At 36.2% G+C, this 17,469-nt stretch overlaps 1 protein-coding gene and 1 long non-coding RNA gene across 8 annotated transcripts in view; one reads left to right on the top strand and one right to left on the bottom strand.

Annotated features, from left to right (window-relative positions):
* LOC126277991 (A disintegrin and metalloproteinase with thrombospondin motifs 1) overlaps nucleotides 1-17,469 on the top strand; it is a 452,319-nt gene that overhangs the window by 405,252 nt on the left and 29,598 nt on the right. For 4 of the 7 annotated variants that reach the window (XM_049977660.1, XM_049977657.1, XM_049977662.1 and 1 more), the window contains exon 10: nucleotides 8,859-8,914. In XM_049977660.1, the coding sequence (XP_049833617.1) occupies nucleotides 8,859-8,914 (56 nt within the window). Of the gene's footprint in view, nucleotides 1-8,369; nucleotides 8,423-8,858; nucleotides 8,915-17,469 lie in introns of all 7 variants that reach the window. The other 3 variants (XM_049977663.1, XM_049977659.1, XM_049977664.1) reach the window with 1 other exon arrangement.
* On the bottom strand, nucleotides 2,715-12,563 carry LOC126277992 (uncharacterized). Its single transcript, XR_007550631.1, has 3 exons — nucleotides 12,389-12,563; nucleotides 10,965-11,101; nucleotides 2,715-3,457 (listed from the first exon to the last, which is right to left on the bottom strand). It is a non-coding gene; the product is annotated as an uncharacterized LOC126277992 (long non-coding RNA).

Here is a 17,469-nt window from a genome sequence, read left to right as displayed (position 1 = left end):
TAGGAGGTTAAAATAAATACATAATATCATTATTTTGATCTGATGGCCAATGACCTTGTTCATAAGTTTATTCGCAAACTATGGAGCATGGAATAGCATTAAACTAAAACAAGTGTATCATTGGGAAGTCCTTTCTGGGCCTTACTCTTTTGACTGATGGGATTTATTTATTGGCAGAGAAGATTACAACACTACAACCTCTACTGAGGCCAGCAGATTATCAGCAATTGATATGATTCCTGAGTACGATGAATCTTTACCACCTTCACCTCCCCTTAATTGTGGCTGTACAGACACCACTTACAAATCCACTTGTGGGCCTTGATTCCACTGGACACAGACCTTATAAGTGGACACTTGGAATGGACAAGGCGTTCCACAACCTCCAAGCGAGTTTAAATCATGCAGTGTTGCTCGCCCACTCAGTATCTCAAGCAAACCCAGCTATAATTGTTGATGCAAGTCAGTCAGCAATCGGAGCAACACTCTATCAACAAGTGGACTGACACTGGCAGCCAACTGAGTTGTATTCTAAAAAGTTGCAGCCAGCCCAACAGAAGTGGAGTGCATCCAATAGACAGCTGTTAGAAGTCTATGAGCAGTTAGATACTTGCGATCTCAAATAGAAGCTTGACTGGTGACTATTTTTATGGATAACAAACCCATCACTTCAGCATTCAAGAACATTAGTGACAAGTGCTCACCTAGGCAGTTTCAACCTACTGAGTTCATAAGCCAGTTTCAACAGATATTAAATACCAAAAAAAAAGCTGCTGAAAATTTGGTGCCCAACTACTTTTTTTTGTATTTGTCGTGTGGTGTGCTCACTGTAGAGCAAGCCATTGATCCACAGTTACAACAAATGTTGAATGACCCACCTACAGGGCTATGCCTTCACCACATTCCTGTGACCAACTCCATGTTGAAGACATAGTGTGACATCTCTCAGAACAAATGACACCCATACATTTCACAGTAGTTACACAAGATAGCTCCACAGCTTATCTCATTTGGTGCCCAATGCCATGGTCAGATTCCTTACAGACTGTTATTCCATGATCAAATAGCCGTTGGTGTACTTTTTACAGATGTTGTTCATTCACTTGAGCAGCATGGAGAAAGACATATGCATGTGTGACTGTTTCTGCATCCTGTGCCAACAGTAACTTCTAAGGTGCATCAACTAGATTCACGCATGTTCACATCAACCTTGTCAGACCTTTTCCACTTTTGGATGGATACAGATACAGGCACATTTTCATGGCTGTAGACATATGTAAATGGTGAGGCAACCCTGATGACTGACATCTATTACATCAACAACAGTTATATGTACTAGATTGTGTGTTTCGGCTGTGCTCTGCACAGTAAAAATGATTAAGGTTGCTAGACAGAATTGGCTGTTCCAGGAACTAGCCATACTGTGTGGCTTTCATCAACACCACACAACCAGATAAAACCTCACTAGTAAAGTTGTAGTAGAATGGTGTCATAGTACCTTAAAGGCTTGCTAGAGTACCACCAAGAAAAGTGGACAAAGGCACTTCCCTTAGTCTTTTTAGCCCTCTGAATGACGTACAAACTTGATATTGGTGTGTCTGTGGCCAAAATGGTGTTATGGCAACCCTCTACATCCTCCAGCAAACTAAATAGTGCCTTAGTGACACAGTGGAACTTCCACATTTAGTGGAGCAATTAAAATACCACTGCACCAATACCCACTGCCTGCTTCCTTCTCACTGTGGAAACTGTCTGGTGTTTGTGCACAAAGTCTTGCACAATTGTTCACGTGTGAAACTATGTACAGACTCAGTCAGATGTCCACTACAGCTACTGAACACTGCCCCTTTCCTGGTGTTGAGTAGAGAGGATTGCACCATGTACATCCTATACAATGGCACACCCTTGAAAGTATCCATTGAATGTGCCTAACCAGTGTGGATTCTGCCCTTGACAGTCCTGAATTCCTCACCAAACATGTCACACCACAATCAGTCCAGAGTCACAGGACAATAAATAACTCCCTAACCCTGACCAACCCTGCACAACATTCTTGTGCTGCAGCCAATAGCATCACTGTTGCCACAACACCTGACTGACACTAGAGCCTGTCGCAAAATCAAGTTTAAGTACCAGGACATTCCAGGTGCTCTGCACTGCAGGTGAGGGCCTGTGTGACAGTAATACCTGAGTGTTGTGAGAATATAATGAAGTATGTGTGAACTCTCTGACATGCTGAGTTTTTTATCTTTGCCTTAATGACTTCAGTTCAGTGCTTTCACTTAAGTTTCTTTTATCGAATGTTCTTGCATGCATTAGTGAAGAGTAAAAAGTTAATTATGTATGTTCTAAAGTTGTATGCTGTTATGTATGTGGATAAAGTAAGAGACCACAAGTCTCTCTATTAAAATTAATTTATTCAGTAGCTGTCCATATCAGTGGCTTGATTAAAGTGGAAGAAAAAGGAAAACCTATAATTATGATTTGGTACCTAAATACGTCCTGCTGACAAAACATATGGACTTAAAAATCCAAGGCTACCTCAGTAACATAGGATAAAAGTGAAAGGCAGAAACAGAACAAAAGGGGGGGGAAAAAAACAAGAAGAAAAGAAATGTCTGTGAGCTAATGAGAAATGAGGGAAGACATAGAAACATCATTTATGAGACATGTGTAATGTGATCCTTTATGATAACTAACTTTTATATTTAAAAAATATTTATATTTTAAAAAAGCTTCCTTTAAAAAAATGTATGAAAAATATCTGCATGCTAGGTGCCAGTTGATCAGTGGGTTCAGTACTTGTTAGTGCTTGGTAAACTTTTTTCCTGTCTAAAGAGAAGTAGATGATTAAATATTAGCAACAGATGTGATTGCAAAATCTGCACATAAGGGAGGAAAAACTGAGAACTGAAAACTGATGACACGAGGAAAGATGGCACTGAGGTTACAGTTTAATGTTATGTCACATTCCAGATTGTTAGAGGTGGAGTGCTGTCTATTTGAATGACAAAAGAGATTAAATGTTGAAGGAACAATTTGTGCATTTGTCTGAAACAACAGAAAACCTTTACAAAAGATGGCAGCATGAGGATCAACAACACAGTTTTTATAAATAGAGGTGCAGTTTCTTAACCTTGCAGGTCCTCAATCAGTACAGAGAGGGTTGAGAACAGAGAAAAAAAGTGAAATGACTTTTTATCCATAATACTCACATTCCTTAAATTCTTTTATAGGTAAATTTTTTTCTCTCTCTATTGCAGTTTTCCGGTTTCTGTTGGTTTCACATTTTTCACTTTCTTGGTGTTCCTCCCTCCACTGCTTAGTATTCATGTATTTTTCCTCAACTGTGTCCTTTGGCTCATCTGCCCTTGTATTTCCAGTCTTTGCTTTACTGTAACTTCTAATTTCTCAGGTTTGCAAATAAATCTCTTAAATTTCTTCTGTGGCCCCATAACTGCAAAAACAAAGAAACTTGCTTAGTTGTACCAACTACGGTCACAAACATATGAAACTTTCTCTATGTGAGTTGATATTGTAACAGCAAATTACCCTCTTTCATTGTTTCATATTATTATAGATTTTTATTTCACTTCCATTTTTATTTATATGTTATGAAACTGTTTCAATTTGTGTGTGTGTGTGTGTGTGTGTGTGTGTGTGTGTGTGTGAGAGAGAGAGAGAGAGAGAGAGAGAGAGAGAGAATGTAAATATGTGTGTTTTGCGTATTTTCTATTTTCATAAATTTCCTTTTAATGTCTTTCTGTCAATAGGCAGTCATATAGACAGAACTGTTATTTCTTGCTTATGGTATTCATAAAATTTGTATTCTATGTAGTAACTGATATAGGGCAGTCAATAGGTTCACTGCTTTCGATGCACTCACGTAACATTCTGGCTATGTTTGTATTAGATTATAAAAACAGCTAGGCAACTGTAACAGTACATTTAACTTATGAAGTACCACTAATCACATATGTTTACTTCCAGTGATTAAAAATTTGATTATTCTCTCTCATTTAATTTTCAACTCTGCCAGTTTTGACAAGTTAGGGGTCACAAAGTCAGTTTTTGAATTATTTTTTATACTACATTTAGGAAATAACAAGAATCTCCATAGAAATTACATCTTTTGACAGAACTGAACTTTATGTAATGGAGGAATTTTAGAAGGATGGTACTAAACTATCTCTGAAGGTCTGATAACTTGTAGAGAAGCACAGTATTTAGATATAGCAAAACTTAACATAAATGTAATTCTGTATTTGCAGCAAAAAGAAATGAGGATTTAAAGAAAGTAGTACAATGGGACATTGTAGTGTGTTCGCCAGTGGTTACATCATAACTGGATAGCTGGACTTCATTTTAAAACTTTCATCAAAGTGCATGTTGGGAAGTTGATTCACAGTGAGGAATCTATTCTACATCACTGCCTCTACATATCACTTCTACAGGGACTGCAAAGATAAAATTAGACTAATTACAGTATGCACAGATACATTTAAGCAGGTATTGTTTCAATGCTGCTACATGGAACGGGAAGACATCCTAACACTTGCTACAGTGGGAAGTACCATCTGCCATGCACTTCACAATGGTATGGACATATATGTACATATGTAGTGGTATACAGACAATATGACAGAGGTTTTAAACAACTGACTAAAGAAATGTTCAGATTATGGGTACTTGGGGCAGACTCCCCTTACAGCAGCTGTAGTGGGGGAAGTGTAGGAGCATTTTTTTCCATTGGAAAGTACATTAAGTTGCCATACTGGCATGAAGAGAGAGAATTAAAGGCAATAGTGCTAATAATTGTGCAGAAGAAGTAAAGAGATCCAAACAGAAATGTAATAGTTCATTTATTGCATTACTCATATAGATGTATACTGTATCTGCTCATTTGCATGCCATTGTTGTAATACTTTAAAAGAATAGTTATGCTTGTAGCCTGTTGTCTTTAAATATTCATTTTTTTCTTGTTAATAATGGAAATTCATCCATTGAAAAACACATAAAATAAGGGAAAGGCAAACACTTACCTACAGAGGATTGGTGCATAGTGTGTGACAACAATAATAAAAAAACAGTTAACACTAGCTTTCAGGCTCTTGCTCTTTTTGTAGTAGGAGTACACACACACACTTGTACGTGTGGGAATTTTTTTTTTTTTTTTTTTTTTTTTTTTTTTTTTTTTTTTTTTTTTTTTTTCCCCCAGCTAGGATCATGTAACAACCTCAGTTCCTCTTATATTTTTCCAGTACAAATTCATCTTCTCTCCTTTCCCTTGTTTTATACATTTTTTTCTTATTGTATTTTTTTTATTATTTGCACATGTTATTAAAAAGAAAACTGTTATGTAATTAAAACACTCATTATTGCTTGAAAAGTGCACCAACTGATGCATGTAATAAAATATGGAATATTTTTCAACTGCTTTAGAAGCTTACAACACACACTTTTCAGATTGTAATTATCAAGGAAGTTTCTATTGAACAAAATTCATACACAGCTTTCTCTGTGCACTGCATGTAAAATCACTGCAGCTAATAGTGCACTGAATTGTGGTTTAACAATGAAAAATTTAAATGTAAAAATTTAAATCACGAAAAAGTCTTTGGTCACTTCAATTACCATTAAGTTGCAATTACAACTTTTAATGTCATCTGTGGTCAAGCTCATGGTAGCCAGTGTGCTAAGCACATTCACAGCTTTATGATAAAATTTAGATGGCAAACTTAGCTGGGTACTGGTGTCAGTCAAGTAATGCTTTAAAAATCTGCATGTTTCAACTGCAACAAATAATCTGTTGCATTAAAATGGTGCAAAATGGCAATACAAGCAGTCCGTCTGCTCTAGAAACAATTCTGTAAAGTACAATCAGTAACCCCCTTGGCTGAACCAGTGGACCTGACAACTATTTAATTATCACTTATGATCCACTTACTTCCAGTAATTTTAAATGAAAACTACACAAGAAAAGTAAATAACAAAAAATTGGTAAATGGTTACTTACCCTTTTTATTCTAGTTTAAAAGTGGGTACGAAGAGCACCATCTCAGCAATCTCAAAGCCTGTATTACACCTGCAGTTCCTGTTTTTCCATTTATTCAGTATTTTGCATCTTGAGAGAGATTATTCTGTTACATGGAGGATTAGCAACACTGAGAAAAACTATAGCATAAAAAACTACTTCAAGCTGACCGTTAAACTAATCAACAGTATTTCCTCACAAGTAGCAAGATTTATACTGATGAAGACCAAGAAAGGAAAGTGAAAGCAGCTGGCAGTGTTTCCATGAAGTGTGCACATATTAATGCACTGGCTACCAATAGCTACAGAAAGGGATCAGAATTTCATATAAGTTCCAGCACCATTTTTGTCCTTCCATAAACGCTTCATATTACTGCACACTTGTTCAAGGGTGAACATTTTCATTCAGAGCCATTCAATGCTGGGAACATTGCATGATGATATCAATATTGGCCTTGTTCCTCCATTGAAATTATTTCTTACATTTCCATTTTGCACTTGATATTCATGATAACGTGAAGATAAACTGTACAACAAATATGACAATCCACATGTAACAAATACACTCATGTTCAGAAAAAAGACAGGACACCTTGAATGACTAGAAATAGAACATTCATATTCACAGGACATGCACATTAGTATATTCTGCAGAAACGATTAGCATTTGAACCATGCTGGCTTGCAGGTAGAGGGGCAACATCAATATCGTGGTGCAACACGACCTACTGGTAAAATGTGCTTGCATCCCTCATTGTTGCTATAAATCAAAGGCAATGGATCAGTGTGACTTGAGAAGATGTGCAGGATGCCTCACAGACATATGTGTGAACCGTACCATCAAATCAGTGAGTTTGAAAGAGGGCGCATTATTGGCATGAGAGAATGAGAGTCATCCATCCCAGAAATTGCTACTTGTGTGGGGCAAAGTGTTTCAGCAGTGTGACAGGGATGCACCAAATGGTTCATGCAAAGCCCTAGAACACAATGAAATGGGTCGGGTTGCACCATCCAGGCCATCCCCTGAGAAGATCAACACCCCATCCAAATAACATTGCAAGACAGATCTGTATCATCCTCAGTTTTGGCACAACAGTGAAATAATGTAACACAGTGTTCACTTTTTTCAGGGGTGATAGTCTGTTGCTGTTTATTATGGCACGGGTTATATGTGCGTCGCCCAGTTCTCCGCCTACTTTTGACGAATGTCAGAAACATGCTAGACGTCAACGGTATGGACGAACATCTCTGGGGACAGGAGTGGCATCAGGTAGTTTTCTCAGATGAATCCAGGTTCTGTTCATTTGAAAATGATGGCTGCATTTTGGTCCACCTCAGACAGGGGAAGCAGCATCACAACGACTGCATTCGCACAAGACATACAGTGCCAACGCAAGGCCTTATGGTGTGGGGTGCTATTGGGTATAACCACAAATCACGGCTGGTGCGTGTCCAGGCTAGTGTGACCAGTGTGACCTATGTGAATGACATCCTGTGACCCATAGCCATACCCTTTCTGTCCAACACCCCAGACATCATTTTCCAGCAAGGCAATGCACGACCCCATGTTGCTGCACAAGCACGTGCCTTCTGGTGCCACAGGATGTCAGCCTTTTGCCCTGGCCTGCCAAATCTCCAGACTTATTGCCAATCAAAAATGTGTGTTATATGGTGAAATGATGAGTGCAGTGCTGTGACCCAATGCCAACAACCACAGATGAACTTTGGAACCAAGTGAATGCAGCATGTATGGCTATATCACTGGACAATGTTTGTGCTTTATACACGTCAATGCCATCATGGCAGACCCTGTGCCTACTAGGCAACAGGACCCATGCTGAACTGAGTTGACTGAAATGCAAATATGAACGTCCATCACTAGTTGTTCAAGATGTTCTGGGGTTTTTTTTTTTTTTTTTTTTGGATGTGAGTGTATGTTACTAAGACATGTATGAAGACATTGAAGTCAGGCAACATCATAACTGGTATACAACAATCTGTCTTGAGAATTGAAAAAAATAGAGAAAGAAAACATAGTAAAATAGGAAATAAAATGAAAGTAACGAATTCTTATAGAAAACTTAAATAACTATTTTGCATCACCGAATAGAAGTGAAATAAAGCTTCAGTCATACACACAAAATACTTAAAGTTCTACATCTTTTCACAAAATTTTATTTCATCTCCTCATTATAGAATTCTAAAATTGGCTGTAAATGTAGCAGTTGATCATCACCTTCAAGAATAAACTATCTGAATTCTGAAGTACTTTATTAAAAATTATTGTTGTTCATTAAATGTTCAATTTGTTCTGTAACATATTCCTTGCTCTGTAGGTATGATATGTGTCGACGGAGGAAAGGAGGACGTTGTACCAAAGGAACAGCCGGTACGTGATTGTCATTCAACGTCCTCCAGAAACATCTTTTGTATATAGCTTCATAGTATGTCTGTACAAAATGTGAAGGGAAGCAGATGGTGATGGGATATGATTATGAGAGCAAGTAATTGCAGTTTTCAATGTTCATTTGATTGTTTCTCTTTTTTTTTTATCTGTGTATCCCCATTTTAACATGCTGTGGTGTTTGGTTGTAATGTGCAGAGCTGGTGGTCCCATTCTGGATTTGCAGAAAATTTCTTATAACAAGCAAATTAGGCAAGACATTGTAACAAGCTACATTTAGAAAGTCACAGTAATCTTTTGCACACCCTCACATATGTTTAATATCTTTGTGACTGTGTTATTTCTAAAGATGTTTTGTCCTCTGAATGAATTTAAAAAACTGTTTATATTTTAGACAATTTCACTTTTATTATAATTACAGATTAGACATGTGCAGGAGACAATTTGCTAATGACGTGTGCAACAGAGGTACCGCAGGTAGGTTTGAGTGACTGACCTTAATACAATCAAGATTTCACTTTGCATGGCTAGTCTTCTGTAAACAAAATGGTGATGATGCAGAGCACATATATATCATATTTGCTATTTCATTAATTGTGAGTAATTTATAAAAAATGTAATATCTTACTTTCAGAACAAATTTACAAAAGTAAACTTTAATTCATTATTAATGCATATAAATGGAATCTGTTATAAGATAGCTACAAAACTTCAAGTAACTGCCAAAGTGACAGATAATGAAACTTTGTGCCACTGCTGTCACTTCTTTTTAGATTGCAGCCTGAGAATATAATGCCTGTATGTGCAAAAAATGTGCTGTGCTATCATCACCATTTATATTCCCCGAGACAAACAACAGAAGACTAAATAATTTAACAATAAATCATTAAAAATGTAAAATTTCAATAAATAAGACTGTAAAATACCTTGGGCCTAAAATTTATTTTGACATTTCCACACTGAAACTTTCTTCACATCTGAACACTTAACAATATTTCTTCTTCAAAGAAAGAACCAAAATTATGTAAAACGTAATTAAAAGACAAAGACATTGTATCATAATGAAAAGTGATGGCAGATCTCCTTCTTTAAATTTTAATACCCAAAATGAGCATGGAAAATACCCATGAAAATATCTTCAGAAGACTTATACAATTGTATTGTGCTAATAGTAACTAAATTTTTGCTGTACCTCATTGAAAAAAAATAGAGAGAGACTGAAGAAACTTGTTACTCAACATGTCTGAAATGAAGTGTGAACTATCAACCATTATATACTGATCAGGATACTTTAACTGTTGAATAATCCCTGGGAAATTTCGAATCTACCATAGCTGTTTCCTATCACATTCACCTTTTACTAAGCTCCAGTAAATGTTTTCACAAATTTGTATGTGATTAATATCTCATCACTCCTCATATCTAAGCTGGTTATTAAGTTAGAAGCTCATGACCTGCAGAAAGACAGTAATCTTAACCTGCTCATCAGCTAGAATGCCATTCAGGATTAAATAATGCAGCCATATTTCTTGTACTGGAAAGTATCTGAAATAATCAAATTTGAACAAGGCCCTGGAAGAATGTTGTACATGTTTTTCAATATCTATGGAAAGTTCTGATTGAGAATTATGAATTATTTAGGAATACCGGAGATGACTCACTGAAAGGCAGGAGCATTGTGTCATCGATAAGTACACACACAAAGAGAACAGAGCATTGAGAGCTTTCAGAATGAACTTTGTTTTTCAAGCTTGTAGAAAAACAAGCTTGAAAAAGGGAGTTCATTCTGAAAGCTAGCAGAGCTCTGTACCTTTTGTTTGTGTACCTACTGACAACGCAGCGCTTCTGCCTTTCAGTGGGTCATCTCTTTTATTCCTAAATAATTTGTGCAAGTTTTTCAGTTATTCAGAAACTAGAGCCCACCTATTCTCTGTACCAGTAGTCACAAAAACAGCAACACCACAATTACAAAGGAAATTTCCAATTTATGTATCCAGGTAAGATGCTAACACGACTAGAAATGTGGGAACCAATACAGTGCTGCCTGAATTGCTCGATGATTTGTTAAAGCTGAGGACTGTCAATGGTATGGGTAATTGTAAGCTGCCTGTAAAAAATCTTTACATCTCACTGACACCATAGAGCATGGAAGGAAACTGCTAAATTTGAAATACTTATAAACAGTGAATTGAAGGATGTTTTGAGATCATTACTGTGCAGCTGGGCTGTGGGAACCATGAGCTGTGTCATCCTCTACCAACTGTGTTATTGGATGCCACTCGGATTAGCATTTGATTAGCACATCACTCTCCTAGCTGTTATTGTCAACTTATCCAAACTTAAACTTCTGTTTCTCCTCCACGTAGCTCCTCAGTTGTTCTTTGGGTGCGGAGTGCATCCCATTCCAGGCTGCCAAGCACACAGCTGATCAACTAATATTATGGGGTGATCTAATGAGGTACCAATATTCTTTTGTGCATCTCATTCCTCAAGGACCTGCCATCACTTTTCTGCATGATTAACTCACCTTCCATTTTTTCTGTCAGTTTCATTTAATATATGGGATGTATTCTTGCACTGCCTTGATAAATCACAATATGCATTTACATAGGAAAGAACACTGCCCTTTCTCATGGAAGATCTCTTCATTTCTTCTCTTTCACACTGTGCAACATAATTATCACTCTAATGCAACAAAACATGTTTTTAAAAATTTCATGCTATTAAAATGTATGTTCAAACAGAAATAGTTTTTAAAGCAAATGAATTTAAAAATTGAGCATAATTGTCAAAAAATGGAAGTAGTCAAATGTTCCAGCTACTTCAGTGGCAATTCATCACATCATTACTGGTACTGAGAGGGTTCACAAAATTGTGACTACAAAGGAGTTCCATTGGCTGTTTGAGGAGTAGCAAAAATCACCTAAATATTTTTTTTTTTTTTGGTCTTGAAACAAATGTGACAATGCTGAAAAGCGCAAAAATACTAATTACACATCAAGTGGAGTTAATCATTCAGTCAACTTTTGCATTTGTTAAACTGACTGCAGTTCCTGCTTCTCAAAATTTGGGCCAAGAGATAATGAGTATGCATTGTGATTTTTGCTCCTGTGAGTAACAGACATTCTAACTTTAAGGAAAGAAAGGTAGAATGATTGTGTCCATTTCATGCTGAAAATGTTTTCCCTTCCCAATAAAAAAAAAACCATGATAATTCTTAACCAACACATGGACAGAGAATGTATTACAGACTGACTGACTTAGATTTGTTTATAAATTATTAAATTACTGTAATTTCTTATTTTTATTTGTTCACACATGGCATGAGGACATTAAGTATAAGGTAAGATTCACTTTTTCTACTGTCAACTAAATTGTTAATAGAAAAATAAAAGACAGATAAAACAACCACACCCATGCAAATAATGATCATTGTCTAAATGATGTAACTGCTGACTGTTAAGCAATCTGAAGCAATTTTACTTTCCAAGAAGCCAGGGAAAATGTCAGGAAAGTAAAGATGTTCAAGTCTGGATATGAAAACCTATAATGTGTTCTTTATAATCAGTAGAAAGCAGATGGTTTCATTAAATTCAATTATGTATTCTGTGTGGATTCATATCATCTTTCCACACAGTTATCTTTTTTTTCTCTTTAGTAAAAGAAAAGAAAATTCTGATCATGTCTTTTGAGCTGATTGCAACTATTTTTTATGGGTGTGACAGTTTTGTCTGGTTTCATTTCTTATTGATACTCCATGACTTTTTAAAAAAATATTTAACATATTAAAATGGCTTTCTTAAATGCTATTGTGGAAATAAAAGTTGTGTTTAACCTTGCATGAGGTTGTCTTCTTGTTTGCATTGTTATTTAATAAACATTTCAAACAAATTATTCAGAATATTAATGCAGGAAAAATGCTTGTAAAATGTGAATAATGAGTAATACTACCTCCAAAGTCCATGTGATTGCACTGCAGACATGATGGGTTACACCATTACTGCTGACTTACATGTCCCTTACATCAATAGGTCAGAGATAAGCACTTAAATGCTTGTTCAACTGAATAACTGAACTTGCCTCCATGTTACTCTCAGAATTAGTGTCTAGGTAAACACCCTCAAGCTTTATTCAAGGATGGCTTTCTTTTTTTCCATTGAATTCTGTAAGTAATAGTTTGTACAAGGAAAAAGTCTATTTTTCCCATAATTGTCAAAGGAAACAACCCATAATTTTTCCAACATATTTAGATAATCAGCACAGTACACATCTGTAGCTCTTGTCCTCTTTTATTTATTATCTATAATTAATTTGTGTATGTATGCTGCTCCCTTCACAGATAAATAACATTAATTTTGTGACTATATAAACTTTCCCCAACATATTAATTGATTATATTTTTTTGGGTCTTCAACTGGGTCATGCAGTCACTTTGGACCAAGGGCCAGCAGCAACAATTTTTTTCACAGGCACTTTGATTCTCTGTGGTGTATGAAACGGCTGTCATTCACAATAGGATCCACATAAAATTGTTCTCTCAGTCAGGTACACTTTTACACTTTGAGCATGTTATTGATTTTACCCAGTGTACACATCAACAAATGCACATCCACATACACCTGTACCAGATTCCATTTGTTTTGTCTGCCATTTACTGTACCACAATTAAATTAAATAATTATTAAAATAAAAAACTTTTTAATATAACGCATTAAAAAAAAGAAAAAAAGAAAAAATAAAGACTAAGAAGTCTGAAGATACAAAAGGGGGAAAATACACTTCTTAAAATGTTGTAAATTGCTTCCTCATGTGAGGAAAAATTGAAATGAATTATAACACTAAAAGCATTGGGCATGGACATATGAGTGATTTAAAGAGTAAAGATAATAACTCTTCAAATAATACTGAACCGAGGATTGGGGAAGGGTTGCTGACAGTTGGGAGGGAGAGGTAGCAGGTGGTGAGCTTGTACTGGCCACAAGTAGGTGGTGTTGCACACAATGCACAGTGACACGGAGAAGTAGATTGGTAAAAGAAGACTGAACAGCAGAAAAAGGAGCCTTCGGAGAAAGAGGTGTGGGTGCAGGATGAGTTAAGTCAGGCTGATGGGACAAGGATGAATGTGGTTGTGGGGCAGGGGAAAGTGTATACTGGCCCCATGAGGATTATGCAATTGAAGGAAGTGTTGCAAGGCTATTTCTATCTAGGTAAATCAGAGAAGCTGGTGTTTGGGTAAGAATCTAGATGGGAAGGATTGTGAAGGAGACAAATCAAACTGAACATTTTGCACTCAGCAACATGTTTTGCTATTGGATGATCATCTCTACTCTTGAGTGTTAAATAATAATAATAATAATAATAATAATAATAATAATAATAATAATAATAATAATAAAAGTTTTCAGTTCGTAGCATCATGAGCACTATGGGCTTTCCAGAAAAAGAAATAAATAAATAAGAGTAGATAATGTGTGCAACAACCTGAAGCTCATAAAGAATTATACAAATTTTGGTTCAAGACCCCCTTGTTTAGGCTACTGACTATTTCATTAAAGCTTCCAGTTTATATTTACCATCATATGGCCACAGTTGTTTGTTACTTGTTCTGTTATTGGGGCAAAAATGTGAGTTTTGGAAATGAATTATGTTAGTGTATCTTAAGGAACAAATTTACCAATATAGTATAAGTTGTACGTTAGGTAACAAACCAGTGCAAAACATCTGAATTTCGAAAGAGAAACTATTGATCAAAAAGCATTTTTCCTTATAAATTCTAAACTAATAAATATATTTTCAAGTAGTTCAGTAGAATTTTATATATTATGTCAATATATGCAAACAAGAAAGTAACCACTAAAGATTTTGGATATTAAAGTTGCGTGGCTTAAATATTAACAATTAACAAAATTTCCATTTAACATATTTTAACAATATAACAAATAATATGCATCTTTCAAGTACTGCCATTCTATTGTTGGTTTGTAGTGAAGTTTGTTTTAAAAAACTAACCCTATTTATTTGTTTGATTTGTAATGTGAAAATAAAGGTATCAGTTTTCATGTGTGTTCAAATCTGCAATTAAACATTGAGATATTAAACCAACAGAAACTGCCATAAAACAATGTAATCATATGTCAAATTACTTTTTTCCAGAGGTATTTTTTAATTGAGATAAAGCTATTTTCTGTGATCTGTTGATGGGAAAGTTTTGTATATAATACTTCAGAACAGCTACAGAATTTCAATAAACAATTTTAGAGATGAGTATAGACATGTAGTTTACATTCAAAGTTACAAACAGTGAACAGAATATCATGAACATACTCAGTGGGTCATGCAGATACTGAATGTAGCAGTTTTTCTTCAAAATCTGAGACTACAAAAAAGAATGGACAGGGTGAGGGGAGTATTCAAAATCAATCAAGATGAATAGAATATAAATGCAAAATGTCTTAATGAATTTCTTAGAGAAAAGTTCTTACAAAACTGGCTAAGTGAAAGGCTGGTGATGGAAGAAAGAATGTAAAGATAAAAAAAAAAGATTTGTGTCTCTCATTGACATAATGATATGCTTACCTTTCAAAATTCTATATGCAGTTCCTTCTCTAGTAGAATGATATTTTCACAGCTAAAGTCAAAACTATCTACACTTTCAGCTTTTACTTCACTCATTATTAATATGGTAACAAAGATTTTCCCAGCATTGATGTTAATTGAGGGAAATATCTTGCACAATGCTCTGTAACCCTTACTATGATAGTACGACATCATAAATGTGGCATAATTCTCCAGATTTTTCAGAATTTCTCCAACATATCATATGTTTTTATATATGATGTCTTACCAAAATGCTCTTAAAAATCAGGTTTCTATCCACATCTTTCTCCACTTTAAGCTACCCATATTTATTGTTTATTGTTTATTGTATTTCAATTTTTTCTTATTACATTTTTCAAATTCATCATATTGTTATTGTTACATTTATACAGTATTTATTACATCTCTTATACTGCAAGCAATTAATTACAGAAAAATGCTTTCCAGAGAGAGTAACATTTTTTTCTGTTTAATAAGTTTATGTGTCATTGCAATTGCAAATCTATTGTAAAATAGCCTGAATCAGTGTATACAACCATTTTCAGTTCTGAGTCCATCACAAACAATCAGTTATACAGGGTGTTTCAATAATGACCGGTATATTTGAAACGGCAAGACAAACTAAACGAGCAGCGATAGAAATACACCGTTTGTTGCAATATGCTTGGGACAACAGTACATTTTCAGGCAGACAAACTTTCGAAATTACAGTAGTTACATTTGTCAACAACACATGGCGCCGCGGTCTGGGAAACTCTATAGTACAATATTTTCCACACATCCACCATGCGTAGCGATAATATGGCGTAGTCTCTGAATGAAATTACCCGAAACCTTTGACAACGTGTCTGGCAGAATGGCTTCACATGCAGATGAGATGTACTGCTTCAACTGTTCAATTGTTTCTGGATTCTGGCGGTACACCTGGTCTTTCAAGTGTCCCCACAGAAAGAAGTCACAGAGGTTCATGTCTGGCGAATAGGGAGGCCAATCCACGCCGCCTCCTGTATGTTTCGGATAGCCCAAAGCAATCATACAATCATCGAAATATTCATTCAGGAAATTAAAGACGTCGGCCGTGCGATGTGGCCGGGCACCATCTTGCATAAACCACGAGGTGTTCGCAGTGTCGTCTAAGGCAGTTTGTACTGCCACAAATTCACGAAGAATGTCCAGATAGCGTGATGCAGCAATTGTTTCAGATCTGAAAAATGGTCCAATGATTACTTTGGAAGAAATGGCGGCCCAGACCAATACTTTTTGAGGATGCAGGGCTGATGGGACTGCAACATGGGGCTTTTCGGTTCCCCATATGCGCCAGTTCTGTTTATTGACGAAGCCGTCCAAGTAAAAATAAGCTTCGTAAGTAAACCAAATGCTGCCCACATGCATATCGCCGTCATCAATCCTGTGCACTATATCGTTAGCGGACGTCTCTCATGCAGCAATGGTAGCGGTGCTGAGGGGTTGCCGCGTTTGAATTTTGTATGGATAGAGGTGTAAACTCTGGCGCATGAGACGATACGTGGACGTTGGCGTCATTCGGACTGCAGCTGCAACACGGCGAACGGAAACCCGAGGCCGCTGTTGGATCACCTGCTGCACTAGCTGCGCGTTGCCCTCTGTGGTTGCCGTACGCGGTCACCCTACCTTTCCAGCACGTTCATCCGTCACTTTCCCAGTCCGTTGAAATTTTTCAAACAGATCCTTTATTGTATCACTTTTCGGTCCTTTGGTTACATTAAACCTCCGTTGAAAACTTCGTCTTGTTGCAACAACATTGTGTTCTAGGCGGTGGAATTCCAACACCAGAAATTATCCTCTGTTCTAAGGAATAAACCATGTTGTCCAAAGCACACTTGCACATTGTGAACAGCACACGCTTACAGCAAAAAGACAACGTACAGAATGGCGCACCCACAGACTGTGTTGTCTTCTATATCTTTCACATCACTTGCAGCGCCATCTGTTGTTGAAAATTGTAACTACTGTAATTTTGAAAGTTTGTCCTCCTGAAAATGTACTGTTGTCCCAAGCATATTGCAACAAACGGTGTATTTCTATCGCTGCTCGTTTAGTTTTTATTGCCATTTCAAATATACCGGTCATTTTTGAAACACCCTGTATAAACACTACATACTCAATGTTTCCAAATTCATTTTTTATTTCATCTACCTTCTTTCTATGTGCTGACATTAAGAAAGAGATGATCATATGAATAAGACACCTGTGACTTGGATACAACATAATATGTGCCACAGTTATACTCTCCTCCTTGTTACCTGCATTATATTGGTCCACTGATTTTCATCCTTTATTTCAGACACACACTAATGTAAATCATGAGGCAATCTCTTTCTGCCATACAATATTAAAAATGATTTCATTTATTTAACAAGCATAATCAAGTATGTGTATATTATAATCTTTTCATC

The sequence above is a fragment of the Schistocerca gregaria genome, chromosome 6 (genome assembly GCF_023897955.1).
Source record: "Schistocerca gregaria isolate iqSchGreg1 chromosome 6, iqSchGreg1.2, whole genome shotgun sequence".
Taxonomy (NCBI): domain Eukaryota; kingdom Metazoa; phylum Arthropoda; class Insecta; order Orthoptera; family Acrididae; genus Schistocerca; species Schistocerca gregaria.
The sequence above is the reverse complement of the archived record's forward strand: the minus strand, read 5'-3'. Positions and strand labels throughout refer to the sequence as shown.